The sequence below is a fragment of the Polypterus senegalus genome, chromosome 18 (genome assembly GCF_016835505.1).
Source record: "Polypterus senegalus isolate Bchr_013 chromosome 18, ASM1683550v1, whole genome shotgun sequence".
NCBI lineage: Eukaryota > Metazoa > Chordata > Cladistia > Polypteriformes > Polypteridae > Polypterus > Polypterus senegalus.
This window is the reverse complement of record NC_053171.1, coordinates 46,749,214-46,775,209: the sequence shown is the minus strand read 5'-3', so window position 1 is coordinate 46,775,209 and position 25,996 is coordinate 46,749,214. Positions and strand designations below refer to the sequence as shown.

General features: G+C 41.3%; 1 protein-coding gene across 1 annotated transcript in view; it reads left to right on the top strand.

The window, feature by feature from the left end:
• nid2a (nidogen 2a (osteonidogen)) overlaps positions 1 to 25,996 on the top strand; it is a 95,127-nt gene that overhangs the window by 50,498 nt on the left and 18,633 nt on the right. Inside the window, exons 9-17 of the mRNA XM_039742182.1 lie at positions 3,685 to 3,828; positions 5,755 to 5,883; positions 9,750 to 9,875; positions 10,639 to 10,866; positions 15,361 to 15,606; positions 16,823 to 17,065; positions 17,532 to 17,777; positions 19,413 to 19,658; positions 20,336 to 20,557. Of these exons, the coding sequence (XP_039598116.1) occupies positions 3,685 to 3,828; positions 5,755 to 5,883; positions 9,750 to 9,875; positions 10,639 to 10,866; positions 15,361 to 15,606; positions 16,823 to 17,065; positions 17,532 to 17,777; positions 19,413 to 19,658; positions 20,336 to 20,557 (1,830 nt within the window). The remainder of the gene's footprint in view (positions 1 to 3,684; positions 3,829 to 5,754; positions 5,884 to 9,749; positions 9,876 to 10,638; positions 10,867 to 15,360; positions 15,607 to 16,822; positions 17,066 to 17,531; positions 17,778 to 19,412; positions 19,659 to 20,335; positions 20,558 to 25,996) is intronic.

Below are 25,996 nucleotides of genomic sequence, written 5' to 3'. Positions count from 1 at the left end.
TGTACGTAACCCTATGTTCCTCCCTCTTCTTAAAATACATATTCGCCACAGCCATGTCCATCCGTTTGGAAAAATCCACCATCCTCTGACCTTTATTCCTCTCCTTGACATCATACCTACCCATCACCTCCTCATCTCCACGGTTCCCTTCACCAACATGCCCATTGAAATCCGCTCCAATCACCACTTTCTGTCCCTTGGGCACACTGTTCAAATCTTCTTTCTCACGCATTGCACACCCAACTTGCGGTGCATATGCACTAACAACATTCATCATCACACCTCCAATTTCCAGCTCCATAATCATTACTCTTCCTGACACTGATTTCACCTCCAAAACACTCTTGACATACTGTTCCTGCAGAATAACTCCTACCCCATTTCTCCTCCCATCCACACCATGATAGAACAATTTGAATCCACCTCTGATCCACCTGGCCTTACTCCCCTTCTATTTAGTCTCTTGCATGCACAATATATCAACCTCCCTTCTCTCCATCATATCTGCCAACTCTCTCCCCTTACCAGTCATACTGCCAACATTCAAAGTTCCTACCCTCAGTTCCACTCTCTTGACTTTCCTCTTCTCCTCCTCCCTCTGGATATGTCTCCCCACTCTTCTTCTCCTTCTTCTTCTTCGGCCAACAGTAGCCTAATTTCCGCCAGCACCCTGTTGGTTAACAGTACTGGTGGCAGTATTTATTAACTCGGGGCTCGACCAATCCGGTATGGAAATTTGTATTATTGTCTGCATATTGATTTGGCAAAATTTTACACCGGATGCCCTTAGATATTTCATTGTGCACTACAGTATAACAATTTCTGAGATTATTGAAAAGACTACTTTATGTTGATGCCAGTAAAAAACATACATGAATTGATATTGAATGGCTTGTTGATGCTTTATTGGTATGTTGACTGTATTTTAACTATTAACCCCCTGGGGGAAAATAGGGCATCAAAGAAAGCTGAATTAAACTAAGAAAATTCTGTTTGTATTCATGCTGCCTGTCCTGGGAGTGACATGTCTGGAGGTTTTTAGGTGCTACCTGGTGTGCTGAGACTTATCCTTCCTCCAGGAAGACCTGGGTCTTTGAGTAGGCCATTGTGAGTCCAGAAGGTGGTGTTTATCAGTTAGTGCTTGGGTGGCCCAGTGGTCTCAATCCGAAAAAGCAAAAAAGAGTTTTCATATTGGCTTACTGTCTATAAGACAAAGGGTGGTGGGGTACATAAAATGTCAGAGAGGCACATGTGGGAATGTGTTGAATTTGTCTCTATGATTTTGAAGTTGGTAAAGGTTTTGTGCAGCTTGGTTATTACTTCATTGATGTAGCATCATAATATGGCAGGTTTGTTCTCATTAGAATAGAAATCCACCTTGCAGTTGGTATGTTTGAATTAAGTTTAAACTACATTACATTTGCATTTGGTGTTATCAGTGAATTTTTATTAGCATGTTAGATACTAAAAACTGACAGATCTCACACCTGGAATGGTAGTCCTGGTTAGTAAAGTTCTTGAGACTCAATGTCTGGAGTCAGAGGCGGGTAAGAATGGACAAAAAACTTCTGATTCTATTATTCCAAATCCACCACCCTGATATTCAGTAATCCAGAAATTTCCTTGAAACAATTGTCCAAAATTAGTACTGCTGTAGGATCCAAATCAGTGGCAATTATGGTTGTGATTGGTTAATCCAATCTTGTATTAATGCATGCCACAGAAGTATAGACTGGCATACACAGATGGGCATCACACCAAATATGGTCAAATCATGGTCAGGGATGTGGGGCAGTCTTAGTTCCAAGTAATTTCATAATTAGAAGTTAACTATTACTTTCAAATGGTTCATACTTTAATGGGTTTCAGGGCATCAACATTCATTAGATGCAACATTGGAACCAAATCTGAAAGCTCAGCCATTTCCACACAGGTAACATTCACTCATACCATCTGATAGTGAGTCACCATTTCACCCAATCTGCACATCAGAGTAATTTGGAATGAAAGCTAAAGTGCCAAAAGAAAACAGACAAACTCCACACAAATGTTCGTAAGACTAGGATTGTGCAATATCAGTATGAACCTTTACGCCACACTACCATTTTTGGCTTCACTTTAGATAGATAGATAGATAGATAGATAGATAGATAGATAGATAGATACTTTATTAATCCCAAGGGGAAATTCACATAATCCAGCAGCAGTATACTGATACAAAGAAACAATATTAAATTAAATAGTAATAAAAATGAAAAAAAAAATAAATAAAAAAGCAGACAATAACTGAGTAATGTTAGCATTTACTCCCCTGGGTGGAATTGAAGAGTCGCATAGTGTGGGGAGGAACAATCTCCTCAGTCTGTCAGTGGAGCAGGACAGTGACAAAAGTCTGTCACAGAAGCTACTCCTCTGCCTGGAGATGACACTGTTCAGAGGGCACTCGCCACAACCGTCTGGTAGAACATCTGCAGCATCTTACTGCAGATGTTGAAGGACGCCAACCTTCTCAGAAAGTATAGTCTGCTCTGACCTTTCTTACATAGAGCATCAGTATTGGCAGTCCAGTCCAATTTGTCCTCCAGCTGCACTCCCAGATATTTATAGGTCTGCGCCCTCTGCACACAGTCACCTCTGATGACCACAGGGTCCAAGAGGGGCCTGGGCCTCCTAAAATCCACCACCAGTTCCATGGTCTTACTGGTGTTCAGGTGTAAGTGGTTTGAGTCACACCATTTAACAAAGTTTTTGATTAGCTTCCTGTACTCCTCCTCCTGCCCACTCCTGATGCAGCCCACAATAGCAGTGTCATCAGCGAACTTTTGCACGTGGCAGGACTCCGAGTCATATTGGAAGTCTGATGTTTATAGATTGAACAGGACCGGAGAAAGTACAGTCCCCTGCGGCTCCCCTATATTGCTGAACACAATGTCAGACCTGCAGTTCCCAAGACGCACATATTGAGGTCTGTCTGTAAGATAGTCCACAATCCATGCCACCAGGTGTGAGTCTACTCCCATCTCAGTCAGCTTGTCTCTTAGGAGCAGAGGTTGGATGGTGTTTAATTCCCTTGCTTGTTAAGATTTAGAAATAGTAATTGCTCCTTCTACTTTTTTGATCTTGAAATGCTACATTGTAACAAGCTGGCAATTAAGAATAACATGCAGGTGGTTAGGAAACCAACTGAACTGTTTTAATAAAATGATTGGACAGACTTGAGTGAGAAAAAGTGAAGAATGGAAAGTACTAAATTGCTGTTGGCCATTAAATGTGTTAGGGATGTTCTCAGAAAAGTAAAATTGTCAATATTAGAAATTCTAGGACAGCAAAATGGGCTCGATATCTTGTCATATAATTAAATAACCACCACTCGGGCACTGGCTCCCTGCAATCCTGAACAGAGGAAGTAGCCTTAGAGAATGGAGGGCTCGAGGTTTCACTAACAGTGCAAAGTGCCTTCTGACTAAGAAATAGTTTAAGGTGAAACCTGCACTCTCAGCATCTCTCCAGGAACTGCAGTGTCAAAGTCATCTGTTCTTAAACAACACTGTCATGAATGTCTGAGAATTTCTGAGAAAGCCATTTATTTGTTTCGTAATTGAAGTCTGTGAAGTGTGTGAGTTTTAGAAATGTTGTCATCAGTTTCCTGCTATTTTGACCTGATTTTTTTGTCTTTTGCTCTAGGAGATCCCAAACCTGTTGTGGAGAATCCCTGCTACAGTGGCACTCATGAGTGTGACATGACAGCCCAGTGCATCCCAGGAGATGGACTGCAGTACCAGTGTCAGTGTGCCACTGGGTATAGGGGAGATGGCACCAACTGCTTTGGTAAGACCTCTTATCTGAGTGTTGCGGTGTTTGGGAGAAACTGAATTTGATCTTTAATCTGTTCTATAAACATGAAAGGGTTTCCCTTGTTTAACTCTTTTAGGCCTAATTATTATTTTTTCCTCTTTTGTCCCAGGGGTCAAAGTTTTTCCAAAAAAACTAAGTTTTCTGAAAAGCACACAAATCAATGGTTTCACACATAAATCAATATAAAATACTTATTTATGACAAATGTCACTCTGTTTTATGTTCCTTGAATCCCTACTGTACATAAATTCACATACTTATTTGTCTCATCACTCATAAGCTGAATGCACTTTCTGGGAGAGGAAAGAGCTTGAAGTAGTCGAGTGACTGGTAATCCATACTGTTCACTAGCATGATGTCATTGTTTGAAGTCCAGTTGTCAGCTTGCCATGGATCTATGTCTTTGTAGTCCTCCCAGGGTGAATGTTGCTGTAGGCACATCAGCTACACAAGCGTGTTCAGCACTATGATCAGCTGGGGTCCGATCAGCTGATGCAGGTACAGTGGATTGTATGTAAATACAATTAATCCATTCCAGACCGTACGAACTAGATAGAGATAGATAGATAGATAGATAGATAGATACTTTATTATCTGTATGTAAATATATTTTCTTTAAAGATTTGTAAGCAGAAAAATAGTTAATTATACCATAGAATGCACAGTGTAATAGTAAAATAAATGTAAAAACATTGAATAACACTGAGACAAACACCCAGGCTCCCTGCTCAGCTGCATACGAGCCTGCACTCGCTCTCTCTCTCTCTCTCTCTCTCTCTCTCTCTCTCTCTCTCTCACTGTCTCTCTCACTGTCTCTCTCGCTCGCTTTCTCCTGCACTGGCTTTCTCCTCCTGCTTCCTGCCTTCTCCTGCAACCTCCCGTTCTTTCCTGTTCTCTTCTTTTTCCTTTTAGCCGACTCGTGCTTCTATTTATGAAGAGGACGTGGTAGTCGTGGCAATTAGCAGCTCCTGGGAACAATTACGGATGTGGACCGCTTCTCACCTGTGCACTTAGGTGAGAAACGCCCAAATCATGAACTCCTCAGGAACCGCTTCGGCCACACACCACCACGCCCCATTGCTAAGCCGCAAGTGCGGTGATTATTTATTAAAACTGGCCTTTTTGACGGGAGCTGTGGACCCGCTATAACACAGGAGGATGCTGGGTTGAGAGGAGGTTACAGTTTTGAGGGAGAGTCCCTCTGCGTGATGCACCGAGAACAATGTACCGTACAGGGAGAGACTGAACATGTGCAGAAATCATCGGCGCGTATGAACCGGAAGTGAAACTGGCTTGCTCGTCACCTGAGTGTGTGGTCGTGAACAGATGCAAAAGTTTGGTGATCTTTTTGGTGTTAACCCGATTTGTACGTATTCAGAGACGTTCGTGACCCAAGGTTCCAGTGTAACCGTGTTTCGCTTTTGACCTCCAAATCACTTATATAAAAATCGAAGTTTGATAAGTCAGAGTCTGATTTAACAATAATACACAAAAATAGATAAATAATATGCACGGAGTATTTTACTTTGTGCATTTGCTTTGCTCTCTCTCCTGATGTGGATGCCATTCTAGGCGTTTACTCTATGCTAATGATGCACACACAGGGATTCAACATCAAGTCAATGAGTCTAACAGTCCTCCTACCAAAGAGGGTCTACCTATAATGTAATGGTGAGTTTTAACAACGTTTACAGCTTGACTTTAGTCAACATCTGCCCACAATCCCCTGTGTCCACAAAAGTCAACATCTGCCCTAGAAGAGTTAAGGACCTAGACAGACAGATTTTTGCAATGTGTAACTGAATAGAAAGCCCAACTCTCCGATTTGAAATTGATCATTACATTCCTGCCAATGACACAAGGGTCCCATGATTAATTAATTTATTATCCCCTTTACAGATATTGATGAGTGTGCTGAGGCCCTAGTCAGCTGTGGAAGTCAAGCCTTGTGCATCAACTTACAGGGAACTCACCGATGTGAGTGTCAGAGAGGTTATGAATTTGCTTCTGATGGCAGGACTTGCGTTGGTAAGTGAGGGCACTTGGATAAGTCTCATATTGCAGAGATGAAACAAGTGAAAACCACATGTGCAAACCTTCATAAAACACATTTCACTATGGTAGGAGATGGCATGTATGAAAACAACACATTTATCATGAATAGTAGGTGAATGACACTCACCAATATGAATCTAACTCTGCAGAGGATTTGAAGGTTTGTATCCTCCATTCTGTGTGCGTTGAAGCTATTAAAAAAGTAAATAAAAAATGTTAAAACTATATTATAAATACTGCTGAAAATAAGTAGAGGGGTGTTATGGTCTTATTGTTTAAATTATTAATGAATACATTATGCAGCTATGGAGGTTTGCATGCCAAAATAAACCTGGAGACTCTCTAAAGTGGTGCAGAGTTAAACAGTCAAGTGATTCCATGGCTAAAGGACATGCTCTACTCTCATAGGCTTATGGAATTAAATCACTTTAGTCTTTGAGAGAAGGCCATGTATGGACCTAATACTACCTTAAAGGGCATTGATAAAGTTCATCTTGCAATATTCTGAAAATTTAAAAAGCAAAAAACTCAAAGGTACTGGTGGAAATTAAGGGTAAGAACATTCAAGACAGAAACTAGAAACAGTACACATAAATGGTCATCATAAAGGTGTCTAAATGATGTTTTCATACACCTCATCAGTTAGCTGAAGTCGGCTTCATGGACTGAGCAGCTCCCTATCATTCCTTAATGGTCTTATCTTCTCTCTTATTTAAAGTCGATAAAATGATTTCCATAGTTAGTTTTCTCAGATTTGGAACAGCTTGGACGTTTCTGCATACCGCAGTGGCATCATGCTATGGATTCAGCTCTGGTCTGAGATGACCTGAAAGCCCCCCTGTCCCCTCCCCCTGCTCATTCAGCTTTGCTTTTTAAATTTGGCTTGGCCTCCTGCCTTCTCATTGTGGCTGCACACATGCTGTAATGTTGAAGGCGTCCCTGCGCCTTCACAAAAGCTCTGTTTAGTGCTGTAGAATGTGTGTGGGTGATCTGGACTAGTGCTTGAGTTTCCAGCCAGCTGCAGAAATTCAGGCGGAGGAGGCGAGCACATGCCTGCCTATCAGCAGCCCCTTTGTCGCACTCCTGATGAACTGTCATTTAGGCCCTGTGTGAAGTGAGGAGGCAGCTGCTCTTACCCGCTGTCCTGGCGGTAACTGGATTCTCTGAACATTTCTAAAAGTCTCATGCTGTTCTAGAACTGTGAATGGCCAGATAGGATCAGGTGCCTCCTTATGTCACTGCATCACCGAGTAATGCTCCTTCCTGCTAACATTTTCAAAATTGATTCATTTGATTTAGAGTTGTGAGGAGCATAAGTAGAGTAAGACAACTAATAGACTGGATAGGCCAGGCAACACAGGACCCACGCCTAAACACACACAGGCACATTCACACTCTGAGGACAATTTGGAACCACCGTCTTCTTTAACTCTTCATCTCTGGAGATGTGGGAGAGAAACTCATGCAATCACAGGTAGCATATGATGCAGACTCCATATGTGATGTAAACCTAGGATGCTGGATCTGTGAGGCAGCAATTGTAGCCACTGCACCACCATAATGATTAATTTAAATTAACTGCAATTCACCCGACAGTGGTAGGGTGAGTGGTGTTAAGCATACACAGGTGTATATGGAAGTGGCAGGTGAGTGCCCTTGTTTGATTTTCAAAAAATCCTTCTATTTTGTTACTGTATGATGTGTTAGTACATAGCATTTGGAAACAAACACTGAAAGGCAGTAGAGTAAGATATTAACAACTGGATATATGGATCCATAACTAGATACATGGAAGCCCTTCCTGCTGCATAGTTATTATTAAAAATGCTGAACTATTTTCGGAACCAATGGCACTACAGCAAATACATTTCCCACCTCAACAGTGTGCACAAAATTGCTGGGCCTCCACTAATTTGCAAAAAATCCAGTAAACGGTTGTAATGTTAATTCAGTTAAAAAGATCAGTTGTTGATCCCCTTCATCCATCTTGATTGAACTTATTCAGTCCATCACAGGGCTATAAAGAGCTAGAGCAAATCCAGGCAGTACCGGGTGCAAGGAGCGGAACCAGGCCTAGGTGGAGGACCAGTCCATCACAGGCCATACTCGCATACACCTGCATTCACCCACAGAAAACCAATTTAGCATCACTTGCTAAACCAAACTGTATATCTTGGCTAATGTGGGAGCACCTGGAGAAAATAAAATTTACTTTCTTGAAATATTAGAAACCGGTGATTTTAATAAACTTTAAAGTACACAATCAACCAACTAATCATCGATGCAGGGATTAAATGTATCTCCTTAGTGCCAGGGGTTCCAACCCATCACAGCACTCAGTCACACACAGTAGGCTGGTTTAGAGTCACCGGTGACATTAACAAGCACGTCTTTAGGGTGTGAGATCAAAACCCTCGCAGAAAAGTGGAGAACATGCACCTTCACAGAAACAGGGACCCGACAAAGGATTAAAAGCAGCCTCTGGAAGCTGCAAAGCAGCAGCACCAACAGCTTCATCACAAAATCATATTTGAAAGTAGCCAATCATAATAAATAACATTCAGTCTTACAGCAGAGTGTTTAAGATGGATCAAGAAACGCAGACAAAGACCAAAGGACCCAATCAGTAGAAGCGTCTTGTGATTTTTCTCTGGCACACGTTTCTGACATCTGCCATTTTGTATTCTTTTGCTTATCATTCATTTATTATAGAGACAGAGTCTTATCAAATTGAATACTTAGTTTTTATACTGCAGGCGTTTTCTTCCTGTCAGGTTGCTTTTCATTTTCTTATTGACACAGCACTGATTAATATGGCTGTCTCATATTCTGGACACCATCTGTGTGGATTTTGTTTGTTCTCTTCTTGTCTGCACAAGTTTCCCTCCAGGCGATCTGTTTTTTCCCCTCTCGCATGCTAAAGATGTGCTGTAGATGTTAAACAACAACTCTGAATTGACATAGTATTAGCTTGCTGTGTGATTGATTTACACACTATTCCGAATTAATTTCTGCTTTATGCTTAGTGCTAGCAGAATATGCACTGTGTCACTAACCCTGAACTGGCTTGACAGAAGATGTGTGTATCATTTTATGTATTAACTAGCCACAGCACCTGTCGATGACAGGTAATAGAATTATTATAAAATATTTGCTATCTTTTGCCCTATGTGCACCTTCAGTGCATTTTTTCTGCACTTGTATGTGTCTGAACATCTCGTAACTGGCGCTATCTCTCTCCAGTGCGTCCCAGTAAAGCCTTCTTCTCAGATTCCGTCTTGATTTTTGAGGTGCCTTTCTTGCTTCCCATCTTTGAAGGCGACTCAGCGTGCTCCTTAACTCCTTCTCATGCATTTCACACTCGGACTTCCTCTTTAATCGACCAATCACACCAAAGCCAAACTGACCAATCAGATAGTTCTGAGGGACTGGACACACACACACTTTAGTGTTTTATTATATAGTAGATTTTTATTTATTTAAATTTTATTTTCTACATAATTATTCTTTCATTTGTTAAAAATTGGCAATGCTATTTGGCATATGTTGTCCATAAAATACTTTGAATTAGTTTTAGGACGGGGTGTTTCCATAAGATGTTTTCCAGCTTCAGCCTATTACATCACAATCCACCATCCTGCTTCTCCCACCATAAATGAGGCAGAAGTTGAATTCTAATTGGCTCTGCCAAAAAGGGCTCAGCCAATAAGTGCAACTACCTTGGTTACAAACCTGGCACCTTACTAATTACATTCAACAATATGATTGTAGAATTGCATGTCACACTCATAGGTCTACTTTTTTGGCTGCTTTACAGGCCTCTTTTGTTTCTTTCCTAGATGTGGACGAATGCAACCATCACAACTGCCACCCCCATGCCACGTGTCACAACACGCCTGGATCTTACAACTGCCGGTGCCTTGGAGGGTATGATGGAGACGGATTCCAGTGCACGCCACATCCTGGTATGAGAAGCTTGCTTTTTCTAATATGTGGAAATGAGTTTTTGGCACCATGCCCAACTGAGTGGTCTGGTAGCAGAACAGACAGCAGTCACAGAGACTGTAAGGAAGCGGCTTGTTGCATCGCTCCCTAAACCGCTGGTGTGCCCTTCAAGAGCCGCGCCTTCTGTGTTATTTACTAAGATGTCTCCACCTACATATCCGACTTCAATGCTTGTGGTGGCGACTTGTTTACAAACTGCATGTAGACTTCCTTTAAAAATAAAGAGATCCCATGAGAGTAGCAGGCCACGTTCTCCTAGCCTCCACAATACAGAAAGTTTCATTCTTAAGAGAAGTTAAATATACATAATGCAGTTAATTATTTTAAAAGTAAATCAAACCTAATATTCACCAGACAAAGATTAGCTATCTATATAATTGAATGATTGTGATTGTTTCTGCCCATAAAAACTTTAAAAAGTGCATCATTATTTTGTATAATTTCATTTTAGTTCTTTTGCAGCTCTTACTATCTTTTTTTCATCTTGTCTTTATTTTCAAATGGGGCAAGACAGCCTGTTTTAACTCAGCAAATGATCCTCCTTGCAGGGTGTGATACCTATGCTAAGAGAAGGCCTTTCTGCCCTCTGTGACTATCTATTACCCGTGATCTTCAGTCCCCTAGCATTACAGATACAGTTTTGACAGTGCTTGCCTCTGTTTCTGTTCCACCTTTATTCTAAATGCTAATTTCTCTTTGACTTTTTGGAATGTTCATCTCCAGAGGTCACATCCCGGCCCAAAACGACCTGTGAACAACACCGAGACAGCTTGCTGGTAGCCCGACCCGGTGTAGGAGCCTACATTCCTCAATGTGATGAAGAAGGTAGTTATCAGCCACTGCAGTGCCATGGCTCTACAGGCTACTGCTGGTGTGTGGACAGCCGGGGCCAGCAGCGCCCAGGAACAAGAACATCCCCTGGAAAGGCACCACCTCGCTGTGAGCTGCCAGGTGAGGCACCGTGAATAACTTCCTTCTGTTAGTCCTCCACATGAGAGGTGTTATTAAATGGTGTTTACTTAAAAATGGAACACCTGTTCTTCACTCTACAACAAAATATGAAAGGATCTGAAAAGAAAATTTCTTCTAGATATTATGTGGTTTAAGGACAAGTCCAAACAAATCGGTATACTGTACTCTTTAAGACTATTTTTAACTTTTGAGAAGCATCAGATTCCTTGTAATTATGAAACAGATATGTAGAAAATTAGTGCATATTGGCTAAAGTGATCTGTGGACAGATGCCCGATAATAACTGGGCATGGAAAGCATCTGCAGCTATACCCATGTATTGTGTTAATTGAACCAGTGAACAGAAGTGACACAGTGGCTTCAGCCTATGAAATGCAGGGCCTGGTGCCTAATGATATGTTGCCATTAAACAGGGTGGATTAAGTTAACTGGCCTGGGGGTCAGTACCTAATGCTAAAATGACAAAGTGTCCATCACTAACTAGACACAGCATCCGGTAACTTAGGCTTATTGAATACACAGATCAGTACTACTTGTTTAAGTGATACAGGAAACAGTGCCCACCCCTCACTGGACATGGGGCTAGCCCCTAATAGTAACATTACCTGATCTCTGACAGTAGCCTGACACAGACTCTAACAAATAAGGAAACAAATAATACACTTTAATTCTGTAGTGAAAAACATTTCATGACATTTCTGGACACTTTAAAAATACAGAGCTGTAGTGTCATTGTTTACATATGGTGAGGAGATACCCAGCTTGTAAAAATATGCTAGGGACAAAGGTTGGCACTTGATAATATTACAGCAGTCCCTGAGAGCCGAATGACAGAGAAAGCAAAAGAGACAGACAATGGCAGCATTAGAGATCTTACACAAGGGCACTCCTCACCTGGTAGTGGGGAAGTGACCCAGAAGACACCAGCATCTTTGGAAGATATCCTGGTCACAAGCAGATGCAGGGTTTCAGGTGTGAGCAGTATTTAAATAAAGATGGTACATTTTGGCTTCCGTGGTGTTTTTTGGGCATGGACTGCAATTGTAAAGTCACTGAAAAAGACAGAAGGAGCCATTTTGTATGCAGGGTTTATATTGTGAAGTTAAAGGGGCACAAGCACAGTGATTTCTGCTCAAGGACCAGGGGCCTCATGTGTAAACGGTGTGTACGCACAGAAATGTTGCGTAAGAACTTTTCCACGTTCAAATCGCGATGTATAAAACCTACACTTGGCGTAAAGCCACACACTTTTCCAAGTTACCTCATACCTTGTCGTACGCAAGTTCTCCGCTCCGTTTTGCAGACTGGCGGCACCCAGCGTCAAAGCAATGCTACTGTTCCTGTGTGGTTACACCTTATTTTCCTGACGCGGCTTTATAACTACACTGAAACTAACCACATATTGTTTATTAGTGTAACGCATCTGATTGTAATTAACTTGTAACAATATAATGGTCCAGGGAATAGCCATAGTATTCCAAATACCATAACTGCTTTAGCTTTGTTACTATCACTGCACCAACCTTCTTCTTCTTCTTCTTCTTCTTCTTCTTCTTCTTCTTCTTCTTCTTCTTCTTCTTCTTCTTCTTCCAGCTGCTCAAGTTAGGAGTTGCCACAGCAGATCATCTTTTTCCATATTACTCTCACTGCACCACTGTATCTGAGTGTGAATCACAGCAGCAGCTGATCGAAAAGAGAATTATCGGTATACAGCTTTAAGGATACGCTGTCTCAGCCACGGCAAAACGTTTCAAAGCCTATCCTGTACGGACCTCGCGGTTCAGAAACAGTTTAATCCCAAGAACTTTAAATGCACTCAATCAAGTGCTCCTTGTAGAACTGTTTGTACTTATAAGTACAATCACCCCACTGTAAACTTGCACTACAGTTATAATATCGCACAACCTGAGCTACTTTATAAAGCGTGTATTTACATATGATGACAATATCATTTTTAAGATGAAATGCAGCAAAATATGTTTATTATATTATACAGATAAAACTTTAACTTCATTTAAATAATCTATATTCTTCACTGGGACTGGCGTGAAGGATAGAATAATTAAACATGTACTACGAAGATATTTCAAAGCTCCTTAAACATTTTGAAGAATCGGTGCTCTAAGCTTACAGATTGCTTAACGTCTATTACAGAGCTGATTGTGTGGCGATCGGTTACTTGGAGAAAGAAAAGCAAGGACTGCAGGGGCGGCCATGCCAGTATATATCTATACTAATAAAAGGCAAAGCCCTCACTCACTCACTCACTCACTGACTCATCACTAATTCTCCAACTTCCCGTGTAGGTAGAAGGCTGAAATTTGGCAGGTTCATTCTTTACAGCTTACTTACAAAAGTTGGGCAGGTTTCATTTTGAAATTCTAAGCGTAATGGTCATAACTGGAACCTATTTTTTCATCCATATACTATAATAGACTTCTGCTCAATGCCCATGAGAGGCGGAGTTATGCCTCCCACGTAATTTAGTGCCTGCCCATATAAGTCCGTCCGTCAGCGGCAATCCAATAGAAACACTGCCGCTAAATATTCACGGGTGAAGGACTGTGCTTATGCAGAGGAAGATGAGATGGTCAGGGTGGTGTTTGGCACAAACTCGGCGAAACTGCGAGAGAAACTATTAAGTGCCGGGTCTCAGCTAACATTAAATACAGCCATGGACATAGCACGAGATGGCACCAGCACAGCTGGGAACCTTCAATACATGTACACCAAGCGGCTCACGTGAACTGACGCAGTGCACAGACAAAAAACAACAGTTCCAAAGGGTGCTGAACAAAAACCGAATTACACAATTGAGAAGGCAGCAAAAAAATATGAAGCGTGTGATACATACAAGCATATTCATAGGTGCAGCTACTGCGGAAACAAAGCACACGGTGGAAAAAGTCAATGTCCCGCTAAAGGAAGACAGTGTAAAAAAAAACCCGTGCATGCAGTGTGTCACGTCTCAGATAAAGAGGAAGACGGGCTGTTTATTGATGCAGTAAGAAACGAATCGATGAAAGAAACCTGTTATCTATACAACGATTGACAAACACATATATACATATACATAAGTAGAAACTGCACACAGTAATCCTGGGCAACGTTTCCTTACACTCGTGCCAGACATGCAGTGTTGCAATTTTTAGCAGCACAGGAGCCACTGGATTCACATCTCAAGCAAAGTGCATACATCTATCTATCGATCCCCCAGTCAAAAAGCAGTACTGGCTGGGCCCGCCCTCTCAGATTTGATGAGTGAAAGTGACAGTTTTCATTTCAGGGCTTATTCCATATTGCATGTGGTGTCACTGAAATAAATGAATAAATAATTAAATAAGCAACAAATAATATACTTTGTGGCACATATAATTTATAGTCACATTTTGTATTGTTATTATTTATTATCATATTTCACTCTACTTTTATTTATTTGAATATTTATGAGGGTAAATCAAAATGTAAAGGCAAATTGAAAATTACATGTCAACAGCATTGGATAGAAGCTGACGCAGTACAGTACAATACTTTCACAATGGCTTATGGGTAGTTTGAACATACACAGAGCACCGCTATGCAGTTAGTCTTATGAACATGAACATGGACATGCCGCTGTTGGAATGCACCATTGCTAAGAAATGTGTTGTAGTGAAATTTCTTTGGGCAGAGGGAATGAAGGAAACCTGCTGAAATTCCCTGAAGAATGTTGGCTCAGTACAGAAGTGAAAACAGCATGACTCAACAAAAAGTTTATGAATGGGTAGAAAGGTTTAATGTGGTTAAAACAAGTGTAAACAATGAAGCTTGATCTGGTAGGCACACAACGTTGCACACACAAGCCCACGTTGACATGACAAATGTCTTCATCAGAGAAGGCTGACAGATTACGTTGACCTCTGTTGCTGCGCATTTGGGTATTAGCTATGGTTCTGCTCATGCCACAGTTCATGATGACTTGTGGTACCATAAAGTTTGTGTCAGCTTATTGATCCTTACAGGTCAACAGTCTTCCATGAATTTCAGGAGGTTTTACTCCCTTTGCCCAAAGAAATCTCACTATGGCAGGTTGTCCATCAACTGTGCAATCCCACAGCGAAGTGTCCATGTTAATTTGACCTTGGCTTCAACTAGACTAATAGCAGAGCATTATGCTATACATATTTGAACTACCCTTTAGATATCAGTACCTAATGCTAAATAAAGTGACACGAAATTCACAGAGAAATGGTTGGGAGCTGGCATATCTCCAATGTCACTATTTTCCAGCATGACATTTCATGACTGTTATACAAAGCCTCCAGAGTTGAGATGATAATGACTACAGCATTGAACTGAACATGGGCCGCATCCCAACACACCAGTATAATATGGTGTTAATCAAGTTAACATGGTTGCAGACACTAAGTCAGTTTTCCTCAAAGGTCGCTCATACTCTTCTCATAACCTTTTTGATTTGTTCTTTAACTCTAGATGTTCCATCTCGTCTAAAAACTGCATGTGAGCAGCATAGAGACAATTTACAGGCTGAGCTGAATCAAAGAGGGTCACAGCCCATTGTGGGAGCCTACATACCCCAGTGTGATGAAGAGGGCAACTACAGACCCCTACAGTGTCACGGCTCTACAGGCTACTGTTGGTGTGTAGACAGCAGGGGTCAAGAACTTCCTGGGACAAGGACCCCCCCTGGCTCCACACTATCTGTCTGTGTAGTGCCAGGTAAGAAGAAATTATAAAAATTGGAAGTTGAAGTACTCCATAACATTTAGTGTCTTATCAAGAGGAATGAGTAGATGTTGGAGCCTAATGTTTGTCTTCCTCTGACCAGCACAATTATCCTCAAGCTTCCTAGTTCCATCTCATTCACAATGTCCACTTTTCAACATAAGGTCATCTGGAATGGAGACACCTCCTAGTTTTATCTCAACCAAAGTGACTAGTTAGGTTACAACAAGAACATATTGGAAAATCCAATGTTAAATGATAAATTTGCTAAGTGCATGTAATTCAGACAGACCATACTAATGTTAGGTCATTCAGAGTGGCTTACTAAGTTATGGGAAAAGGGAGGTCAGAATAGAATAAACAAACCAGTTACATCACACTCAAACTTGCCAGTTACAGACTGGGGGGGAGGAGATAAATATCTTATTCAAAATGGCTCTCTTATTGGTGGGTCTGTGTCTGGGGTGTAAACTTTCCAGTTAGACCTCAAGCAGACTTACCAGTTCAGTTACTTGGGGAACCAGAAGAGGATACATCTTGCATTTTAATCTTAGAGAAATTGGGAAACTCAATTACAATGGGAAGAAGGTGGAAAACCTGCTACTTAGTCAAATAACTGAGCTGAGTGGTCTGGCTAAGGAGAGTATGGGTAAATACAGTGTGCCAGTTATACCTCAATCCCCTCTTCGCATTCTACCTCACATAAATGAAACAGTCCTCTTTGTAGTTACGGTTCTCACAGAGTCACTTGATGTTGATGGTCATACAGACTTCTGGCTTTTAATCCATCCATCATCATTGGAACATCACAGTGCTTTGAGTAGATGGTATTGGCGCAAGCCACCACCAAAAGGATACCGGAAAAGAAAACAGAACAGAGAGTAGGGGTTAGTACAGATTTTAGAGCCACCATGAATAGTTATTATAGTGAGCTGAATATACAGAGCATCAGGATTTTAATTACAGTGAAGTTATGAGAAGGCCATGTTAAAGTAGTCAATGAAGTTGTCACAGTTGAACTGGTTGAATGAATTAAAAAAAAAGCTCCCAGTTACATTTGATTCAGATGGATCCTGTCCTGGAAGTTTTAGAAGAGGCAATACTTATTAGTGATCCATCTTCAGTACAAGACCAGGTCCACAATCGAGAGGAGTGTAGAGAATACAAAAAGCTACACTCTCTATGTTGACACTGTCCATTTCTCCTTCAGTACCCTCTCGCCCCAAGACTGCATGTGAACATCACAGGGACAGCCTGCAATCAGAACTAAGCCCTCGTGGAGCGCGGCCTAGCCTGGGTATGTACATACCCCAGTGTGATGAAAATGGAAATTACAGACCTCTACAGTGCCATGGTTCAACCGGTTACTGTTGGTGTGTGGACAGTAGGGGGCAGGAGCGCCCCGGGACAAGAACACCCCCTGGCATGGCCTCGGCTCGTTGTGATCATCACGGTAAATGTGGCTTGTTACAATATTGTTAAACAGACTATTCAATTTTAATCTAAATCTGCAAAATGACTGAGTATTCAAATTGAAGAAGTAGAGTACATTGATAATTTCGTGCTGTATTTGTGCAGTAGGTGTATTTGATATGCACGTATACATTTTAATCCATCTTGTTATTGTTCATATGATCAAATTTGGAGCTGTCATATAATTGATCGTTAGTTGGGAATACTTATAAAAATGTACGTCCTCCATGACCTTGAAAGCAAACGTGCAGTAAAGTACCAAATTGTTACATGCTGATGTGCCCCTCTCTTCTGTCACATTGGCCAGATTGGTCAGTCAAGCAAGTCCAAAGTTGCAGTATGTTGGCTTGTTGGACCTAAGCTCCATAATCTCTCTGTTGATGACCCCCAGTTCTTCTTATTTTAGACTTCAAGATCTCTCACTGTCCTTTCTTTTATTTCACTAGAGACCACACAACGACCTAAGACTGCATGTGAGCAACACAGAGACAGACTGCTAGCTGAGCAAAACTCTCAGGAGGGAATCCCATTCGAAGGAGTCTACATACCCCAGTGTGATGAGGCTGGCAGTTACAGACCCCTACAGTGCCACGAATCTACTAGCCATTGCTGGTGTGTGGACGCTAAAGGCCAAGAGAGGCCTGGGACAAGAACTTACCCAGGAACTTCCCCTGCCAATTGTGATCAACCAGGTAACATCCAAATCATGAAAGTTTCACCAGTCCTCCCACCGTAACTACTGTACATACATTGTCTATAAGGTACCCTTGATACTTGGATCTTAAAAACAAGGGGGCCTTGGATTATCAGAATGACATCTTTTGTAACACAGTATTATACAGGGCTATTAAAAATGAAAGAGCAGATTTCAGAAATTTATTTCAAACAAACTGTATAAGACAACACATTCTGCACATCACTGGACAGTGGAAAATTCAAAGTTTGGTCCTATGGTCCTTGAGGTTGCATGTACTCAACATGAGCACCATATGTAGCGTGACAAACGTCAAAATGGTAGACCATTTCTTGTGAGACGACACACGAATCAACTGGTCCCTAGTTACTGAATTCACAGCTTCTTCAATTTGATGTCACAAATCTTGAAGATTAGCGGGCACAGGTGGGACAAACACTTTCTTTAATGTACCCCCATAGATAAAAATCTCAAGGGGTAAGGTCTGGAGACCTGAGAGGCCACAGACAATGAGAAAGATCTCGTTCTGGAATGGTGTCATTCAGGTAACACCGGACCTCCAAGTGGAAATGAGGCGGGGCACCATCTTGCATGAAAATGAAGTCATTCAAAACTTCTTGAAGTTGAATTTTTTAAACTTTAAACTTTCCTCTATCCAGTGATGTGTAGAATGTGTTTCTGTCTTATATAGTTTGTTTAAAATACATTTTTGAAATATGCTGTTTCATTTTGAATAACCCTGTATTTATATGCAAACTGAAATACCACAGAAAATCCTCAAATTAAATAATAAATGCAGTGAGATGTCAAATTTGGACAAATCTGAGTGTAATGTGAAGTGTAAATCGCTGTGAAGTGTTGTATTTTAGGACTGATAAGCACAGAAATACTGTACACCCAGATTAGAGCTCACTCGTTTGTACTGAGAATGAGTGAGGACAGAGGGGACTATAAGCTTATGTAATGGATTTGTGTAGTGGTGGCCATACAAAGAGCATTGTGTTGGAGAGTGGTAGTGAAGGTAAGTGCACAAGTGAAGCTAATGATTTAATGGTCAGTTTACATCCTTATCTTTACATGCTGCTATAAGCATTTGGCAATGACATAAAGAATGGAATTGCATGTACCAGTGTTCATCCTTTATAGTAGGATTAGGCCCCCAACAATCTGGAAACACCTAGGAGAAGAGATTGATAGAAGCTATCTGAGTTGGTTCTGGCATCTAGTGAACATGTCCCATGGATCCCTGTTGTGAGATGTGTATTAGCAATGGCCAAAACGGATATACTGAGGACCCACTTTGGGACAAAATGGAGGGATTACATCTCTGAAATGACTTGTGAGCACCTGGGAGTTCTTGTTGTGGTGCTCGTTATAGGGAATGGTGAGATCTGCTTACTCAGGGGAAGCAGTTTAGAAAATTAAATTAAATTAAAAGCTCGACAAAAAACTGAATTTAATCCAAAAGTAGAATTTTTTTTTTTCTGCTTGGGCATCTCATGTTAGAAGAGTTATTGCCAGTAAGGGCGTTTATGTTGATGTAAAGCCTAAAGTTCTCAACTCAACTCAAGTATTTACAATAGCAGATTGTTTGCCTGATTCCAGATGTCTGTCTTTTGTTTTCTCAAATAAGCTGCTACATCCCGCCCTAAAACCGCCTGTGAGCGACACCGAGACACATTACTGGCACAACTTAGTACACAGGGGAGGCTGGCCTTTTTGGGAGCTTATATCCCCCAGTGTGAAGAAGATGGAAGTTTCCAGCCTCTGCAGTGTCATGGCTCCACGGGTCACTGCTGGTGTGTGGACAGCACTGGAGTGGAACGCCCTGGGACTAGGACTGTTCCTGGAACTCCACCAGTAAACTGCAACCAGCCAGGTGAGTCATGATGTCGACTTTGTTGTGTTTACCTGAGATCAGCCACATAAGCCACACCACATCTTACAAATTACAGACAGATTAACAATAATTGGACATTAGGGACAAGAGCCTGAAATCAGGTATGCAATTTGTGATGTGGAGTTGGGTGGAATTAATTGACTCAGGAAGTGGGGCTAAGTAAGTTTACCCAAAACTGATCCCCAGAACAACTATGGGAGGTTGTAGAAGAAGGAGAAAACTGAGTGGTATTTCAATGTGCGCAAATCTGTAACATGGGTATGAATGTGTCTTCAATTTTGGCCATTGAAGTTTGGGAAAGTGACAAGAGGGACTACTAAGGTTATTTAATTATGAGAATTTGGAAGCTTGGTACTTGATTTCATTTTGGTAAAATGAATCATGATGTGGACTTGGGGTGTTCACCTGAAGTCAGGTAAGCAAGTGGTGATGAAGCCTTGAGTAGGGGGTTCTAACCTGAGTCAGGTAAGCAGTGAAACATGAGGTGTGATAGGGGACCTCATTAAAACATTTTGAATGAGCAGACATAGAATTATTAACTCTGAGTGTTATATGAAAGTTGCATGTGAATTTGATCTCTTTTGGAAATTCAGCTGTTTCTGTTTTAGTGGAAAACTATTGCCTTTATCCAATTACTTCTGTGTTCACCCCTGCAGAACCAACTCAGCGACCAGCAACAATGTGTGAGCGCTGGAGGAGCAGTCTGCTGGAGCACTATGGGGGTCAGCCTGCTCCACACCATTATATCCCACAGTGTGATGACTTGGGAAACTTCAGCCCTCTGCAGTGCTATGGGGACAACAGTTACTGCTGGTGTGTGGATGCGCAGGGCCGAGAAGTGTCTGGCACTCGCTCGCACAGTGGGATCATCCCAGCATGTAAGTTCTGAGGCACACCGTCTGTCGTGGCTAATTACTCTGCTTTATTTGCTTAGCTATGGTGATTTGTTTTACTTTATATAAAAAATTTAAGTTACTTTACAATCAAGTTGATAGTTCTCATGTTTACACAAGCCTGTAATGTACAGACTTAGTTTCAGAATATAACTTTTTACACCAAATTATTAACTAACATATCCCATAAGACATATTTGGTAGATGGACTGGCAACTCTAACTTGACCTAGTGTCAGTATGTATGTATGTACCCTGCAGTGGACGTTAGTGCCCTGTCCTAGGGGGTTTCCCACCTTGTGCCTGTACTTCCAGGATCTGCTGCAGCTCTCCATGACCCTGAATTGAATTAAGCAGGTCTGAGAGCATACAGTATGTGCAGTATGTGTATGTGTGTTTGTGCAGCTTACCTGCCTCCATGGAATAAACGTTTAAATGTGTTGATTTGATTATAGAGCTCTTTCAGGCTTAAGCTAAGATTACCTAATGTCATTTCAACAACTGGTAAAACAAAATGGGCAGGAGCAGCTATGCAGAGACCTTCTTTATTTCAAATCTTTCTGCAGGTGGCAGGCTGACAGGTATTTAGGTAGGTTTTCCAAAAATTTTTTTTTTCCTTTAATCTACCATTTTTTTGGATTTCAAGATAGTTTGGTAGTCATTTTGCGTGTGCACTTTGCAGGTTATACTCATCCATCCAACCCGCTGTATCCTAACTATAGGATCACTGAATCTGCTGGTGCCAATCCCAGCCAACACAGGGCGCAATGCAGGAAACAAACCCTGGGCAGGCAGGGCACACACACACGCCAAGCACACACGAGAGACAATGTAGGATCGCCAGTCCACCTAACCTGCATGTCTTTGGACTGTGGGAGGAAACCCATGCAGACACGGTGAGAACATGCAAACTCCTGGGAGTCCTGGGATGCAGCAGCACTTCCACTGCACCACCGTGCCACCGGTCATACTCATACGTGCATATATTATCCTTGCTGCTTGACCCTAAAAAAGAACAGAGAGGGTATCCATTTTTTATCATATTGGAGAAACAAGTGCCATCTACATGACATTATGCAGTTTTTAGGAAGACCCTTTCCTTCTTTTTGATTCCTGGTGTTTGTGATGTTCCTTTATTTGTTTGTGTGTTTCTATTTTATCATTTACAGCTCTGAGATGTTTTCTTTGCTCTTTGAGAACTCCTTTAATGCAGACAGGCTGTCATTTCTGTCCATGTAGGGAGAGCTGAGTAAATCCACTGCTCCCGTGATTTCACTTCTGGGGTTCTCTTGTTTCTGCTCACCATGTTATAATTGTTAGTTAACTATTGTTTAAGTTTTATTTCTCCTCTGTGTCTTATCAATTGTGGCATGTTGTTTGATGGTAGAGGAGTGAGACCCTCTGCTTTATTTTCTGCTTTTATCTTTTGGTGGATTTATCTAGGCCATTCATTCTGTTTGGCTTTTTAGGTTCATATTTCATGCTTGGTAGTTCGGTAGTTCAGACTTGTTGTTGTTTTTTTTTTTTTTGATTATTTGATTTTGGGGTTTTTTGTGCTAAGCTGATTATCCTCTGATTTTTTTTTTTTTTTTTGTCTCTGCTACTTTTCATTTTTCTGATGGAGTTTGAATTTTAGCTTTGTATTTTGTTTTTGAAATGTACATTTTTTTTCAATACCTTGATTTATTTTTTGTTCTTTTATTCTTTAAATAATTAAAGGTTGTGTGGGTTTCCCACCCCATTTGTGCATATATTTAGAACAATTCACCATTACAGCCCTCAGAAACAGTCATTTTAGTAGGGTAACACCAGGGCTTGTCAGAATCTTTGGCCCCATATGTTGTTTTCTTGTCTGTGACTCAGTGGCGCATCTTATGTATAAATATTATTACTTTTACTTTTGTTTTTCCGAACATGAAAAGAATAAAAAAAAAACATGGCCAACTTGTCACTTCAGGCATATCTGATGTGGCTTTCCTGTTCCTTATGCTTTACTATTATTATCAGACAACTCCTCTCCTAGCCCGTCTCTCTTAGTGCCCCACTCTGGTTAGCAATACTCAACTCCTTGTAGTTTTTTTAGTTTTTCATGCTATCAGATTAAATCAATTAGAGTCTGTTTAATTGATAAAAGTGTCGGCCAACTGCTTCACTCAGAAACATTTGGAACAGGACAATGCTGCAGTTATCTCAACGTCACACTTCATTAACGTCTTTTCTTACTGCAATGTATTCTACAGACAGTAACGCTGCCCTGTCTTCACAGTCTTGGAAATTCCTTTTTAGGCATATCTAAAACTTGACTTAAAGTCCCATAAAAAATGTTCCTTAAATTAAGTAAATAAATTGGTGATTTAGAGCAACGCTACACTAAACCACATTTCTATTACAATACAAACAGGGAAATGGAGTGCCTACCACTTCTCTCTGGGTCCCCTGTGTATTCCAGAGAACCACTGGGAATGGGGTCTGTCCCAGATAATCTAATTTAATATGTGGTATAAGTAAATAAAGGGAACAACTGCAATTTTATTTACTGATTCTTTTATGTGATGCACCGCTCTTCAAATGCATGCAAATATTTGCCATAAGGAAGAGGTGTGACAGCAATCGTTTTATCTTGATACCCGTCATACATACCCTGTGGCACCGTAAGTTCCTCTCTGCACCCTAAAAGACACTTGCCATTAGTTAATACATCTTTCCTATTTTATTAAGTCTGTTCTTGCAGGATTGTGTGAAGCTACACCCTATCCTGGCAGCTATGAGTAGAAGGCAGGTCCCAGTCAAGCAAAGGGTGCCAGTCTTTTGTATGGCACGCTAATTCACACCTCTACATGCTCTCGTATTGGGTCTGTTTTAAGTAACAACTTAACATGCAGCACTTTGGATTGAGTCAGGAAACTGGAACACTTACAGAAAAAAATCCACACACACACTGGAGGAACATGAAAACTCCACACTGTTGTTAGGTTGTTGAGCAATGAGAGAGCAGATATCAGGCATCTTTAAAGACAGCTCTGCTGTAATGAACATACAAGTCAAGTCTCCAGGTTAACCTCTAGTGATCTGCTAGGTGGCCCTGTAGCTAAGGTGATGGAATTTGAACCACTGTTTGCTAGCTCAATCCCTGAGACTATAAGAATGCCACTTGAACTGTAGGTCTACCAGTTATCAAAAATGAAACTGAAGTCTCTTCTGATCCTGAATGAAGGAATATGTATTAACAACTACTTTGAAATTTTCCCATGCTGGGTAAGCAGTATACATTTGGGAAAAAACACTGTCACCCTCTAAATAATAATTGCGGACAGCATGACCTACTGGCTGCGGTTTTTAACCACAGGATGGCACATTAAGTCCACACCACTGAATCACTGATTAACTCTGAACAAATGTTTTTTAAGTTGCATGTGATCAGGCTTGTGAACGAAAGGAGAGCTGAGATGTAAGAATTGTTTGGGTGCCAACATGATGATTCCCCATTTAGTTATTAACAAAACAAAAAAAAAAACCTTGCAATGCAACGGAATATAAAGAGTTCAGTTCTCATGTGCAATATGATTTGTTTCTATGAAAAGACCTTCGTGTCTCTGATTCTCCCTCTATCTTTCCTGGGTCCAAATGACGACCGTGATCTTTAATCACCCGTTTATGTCTGCCTACTCCTGGCAGGGGCGGTGCCTCCAATGTTTGGTGGAGGCGGGGCCAAGTGTTGGTTCCTGTGATGGCTCCATGCTGTAGAGCAGGGGTGTCAAACTCCAGGCCTGGAGGGCCGCAGTGGCTGCAGGTTTTCATTCTAACCCATTTCCTAATCAGTGACCAGGTTTCAATGCTAATTAACTTCTTTTCCCTTCATTTTAATAGCTCTGTTTTTAAGGATTCAGTGCTCTGAATTGATTTCTTTCTTCATTAAATGACAGTCAAAATATTTTGGTGACCGAAGACATCAACCTTACTGAAACCTTCACCGTTCTTTATTTTCAGATATTGTGGCAAAGGTGAGCTGGCCATGTGGTGGCTTATTTGTGTTTATTATTTAGCTGCTAATTAAGGAAAAAGAAATAACAAATGGGCCTGAGTCAACTTAATTAAAACTAAGGCAAAAGAAGTAAAATAGCAGCAAACACTGGTCACTAATTAAGAAGATGGTTAGATTGAAAACCTGCAGCCACTGCGGCCCTCCATCACTGGAGTTCGACACCCGTGCTGCAGGAAACCAGAGCTGTGGCTAACAGCAGCAACACCTCTCTTGTCCGGCGGTGGTAACGTTGGGATTACTTGAACCCTTCAGGAGATTCTCAAGCGTGTATACGTGACAGGCTGCAATATTACAATATGTCATTTTCCTCTAATGAAAGTCTCAGATAAGTGAGAAACTTGAAATACATTAATAAAATAGAACCAACTCTAGATGGAATGCCATTTTATCATGGGGCATACTGGTACACAACAAGACAATGGTGATCTTTGAGGTGTGGAAGGGAAACCAATGCAGCTAGAAGAAAAAGTCCATGTGACTACAAGGAACACATGCAGATTCTGCACCGTTGGTGCCAAGGCCAGGATGTGAGTCCATTCTCCTGGAGCTATGAGGCACAAGTGTGTTGTCCTGTCTGTGTGACAAGAGAGTGACCTTTTATTTTTCTTCTTGCGTTTAGCTTTTTTATTTTTTCAGCATGCAAAGCTGAACATGACTCGGGAGTGTCCTAGTTTCATCTTGGCCGTGTGTGTCCCAACATTTCAGCCCTGACCTCCGAGGGAAGTGAGCCTCCCAACACTAACTTGCCTCTCCAGCCTGCCATCTCGTGGTTTCCTCCCTTTCACACTCTCAGTGTGTAAACCTTTCTGCTCTTAACACAATGACTCATTTAACTGAGAGCAGCCAACATCGCAGCTGGAAAAAAGAAATTCATTTGATCCATTCATTTTTTTAAGGCGTCTAATATGCTGGGTCAGCCCAAGCCAGGAGCGGTACTTGTCAGCACAATAGGGCCTTTCACGTTCATTGAGTCTCTGTTGCTCGACTTCTTGCCATTTCAAGTATGTGAAATGTTCCATGAGCTCACTTAATAGTATAAGAAAAATCTTTGTTCTGAAAAGTTCACCACATACAGGCTGGCTTTTTGGGTGTATGGTGCAGGCCTGTGTTTATGGGGATGTTGAGATAACGGGGGACGTGATGGATCTCAATCTCCGAGAAAGAGAGAATGTCACCTGCGTCTTGTCCAAACACAGAAACACTGAAGTTCTTCAACAGTTTCCACTGACGTTCTCGTTTCAGACCTCCACACTTAAATACCTCTTTTGAATGGCGTCCTCGCATCCGAGTGCCTGTCTTGTTTCTTCACCTCCCTCATTGCTCCTTCATGCAGGTTAATGTGGTGTGATGAGAAGCAGAGTTTCCTCATTTGAGTCGATGTGA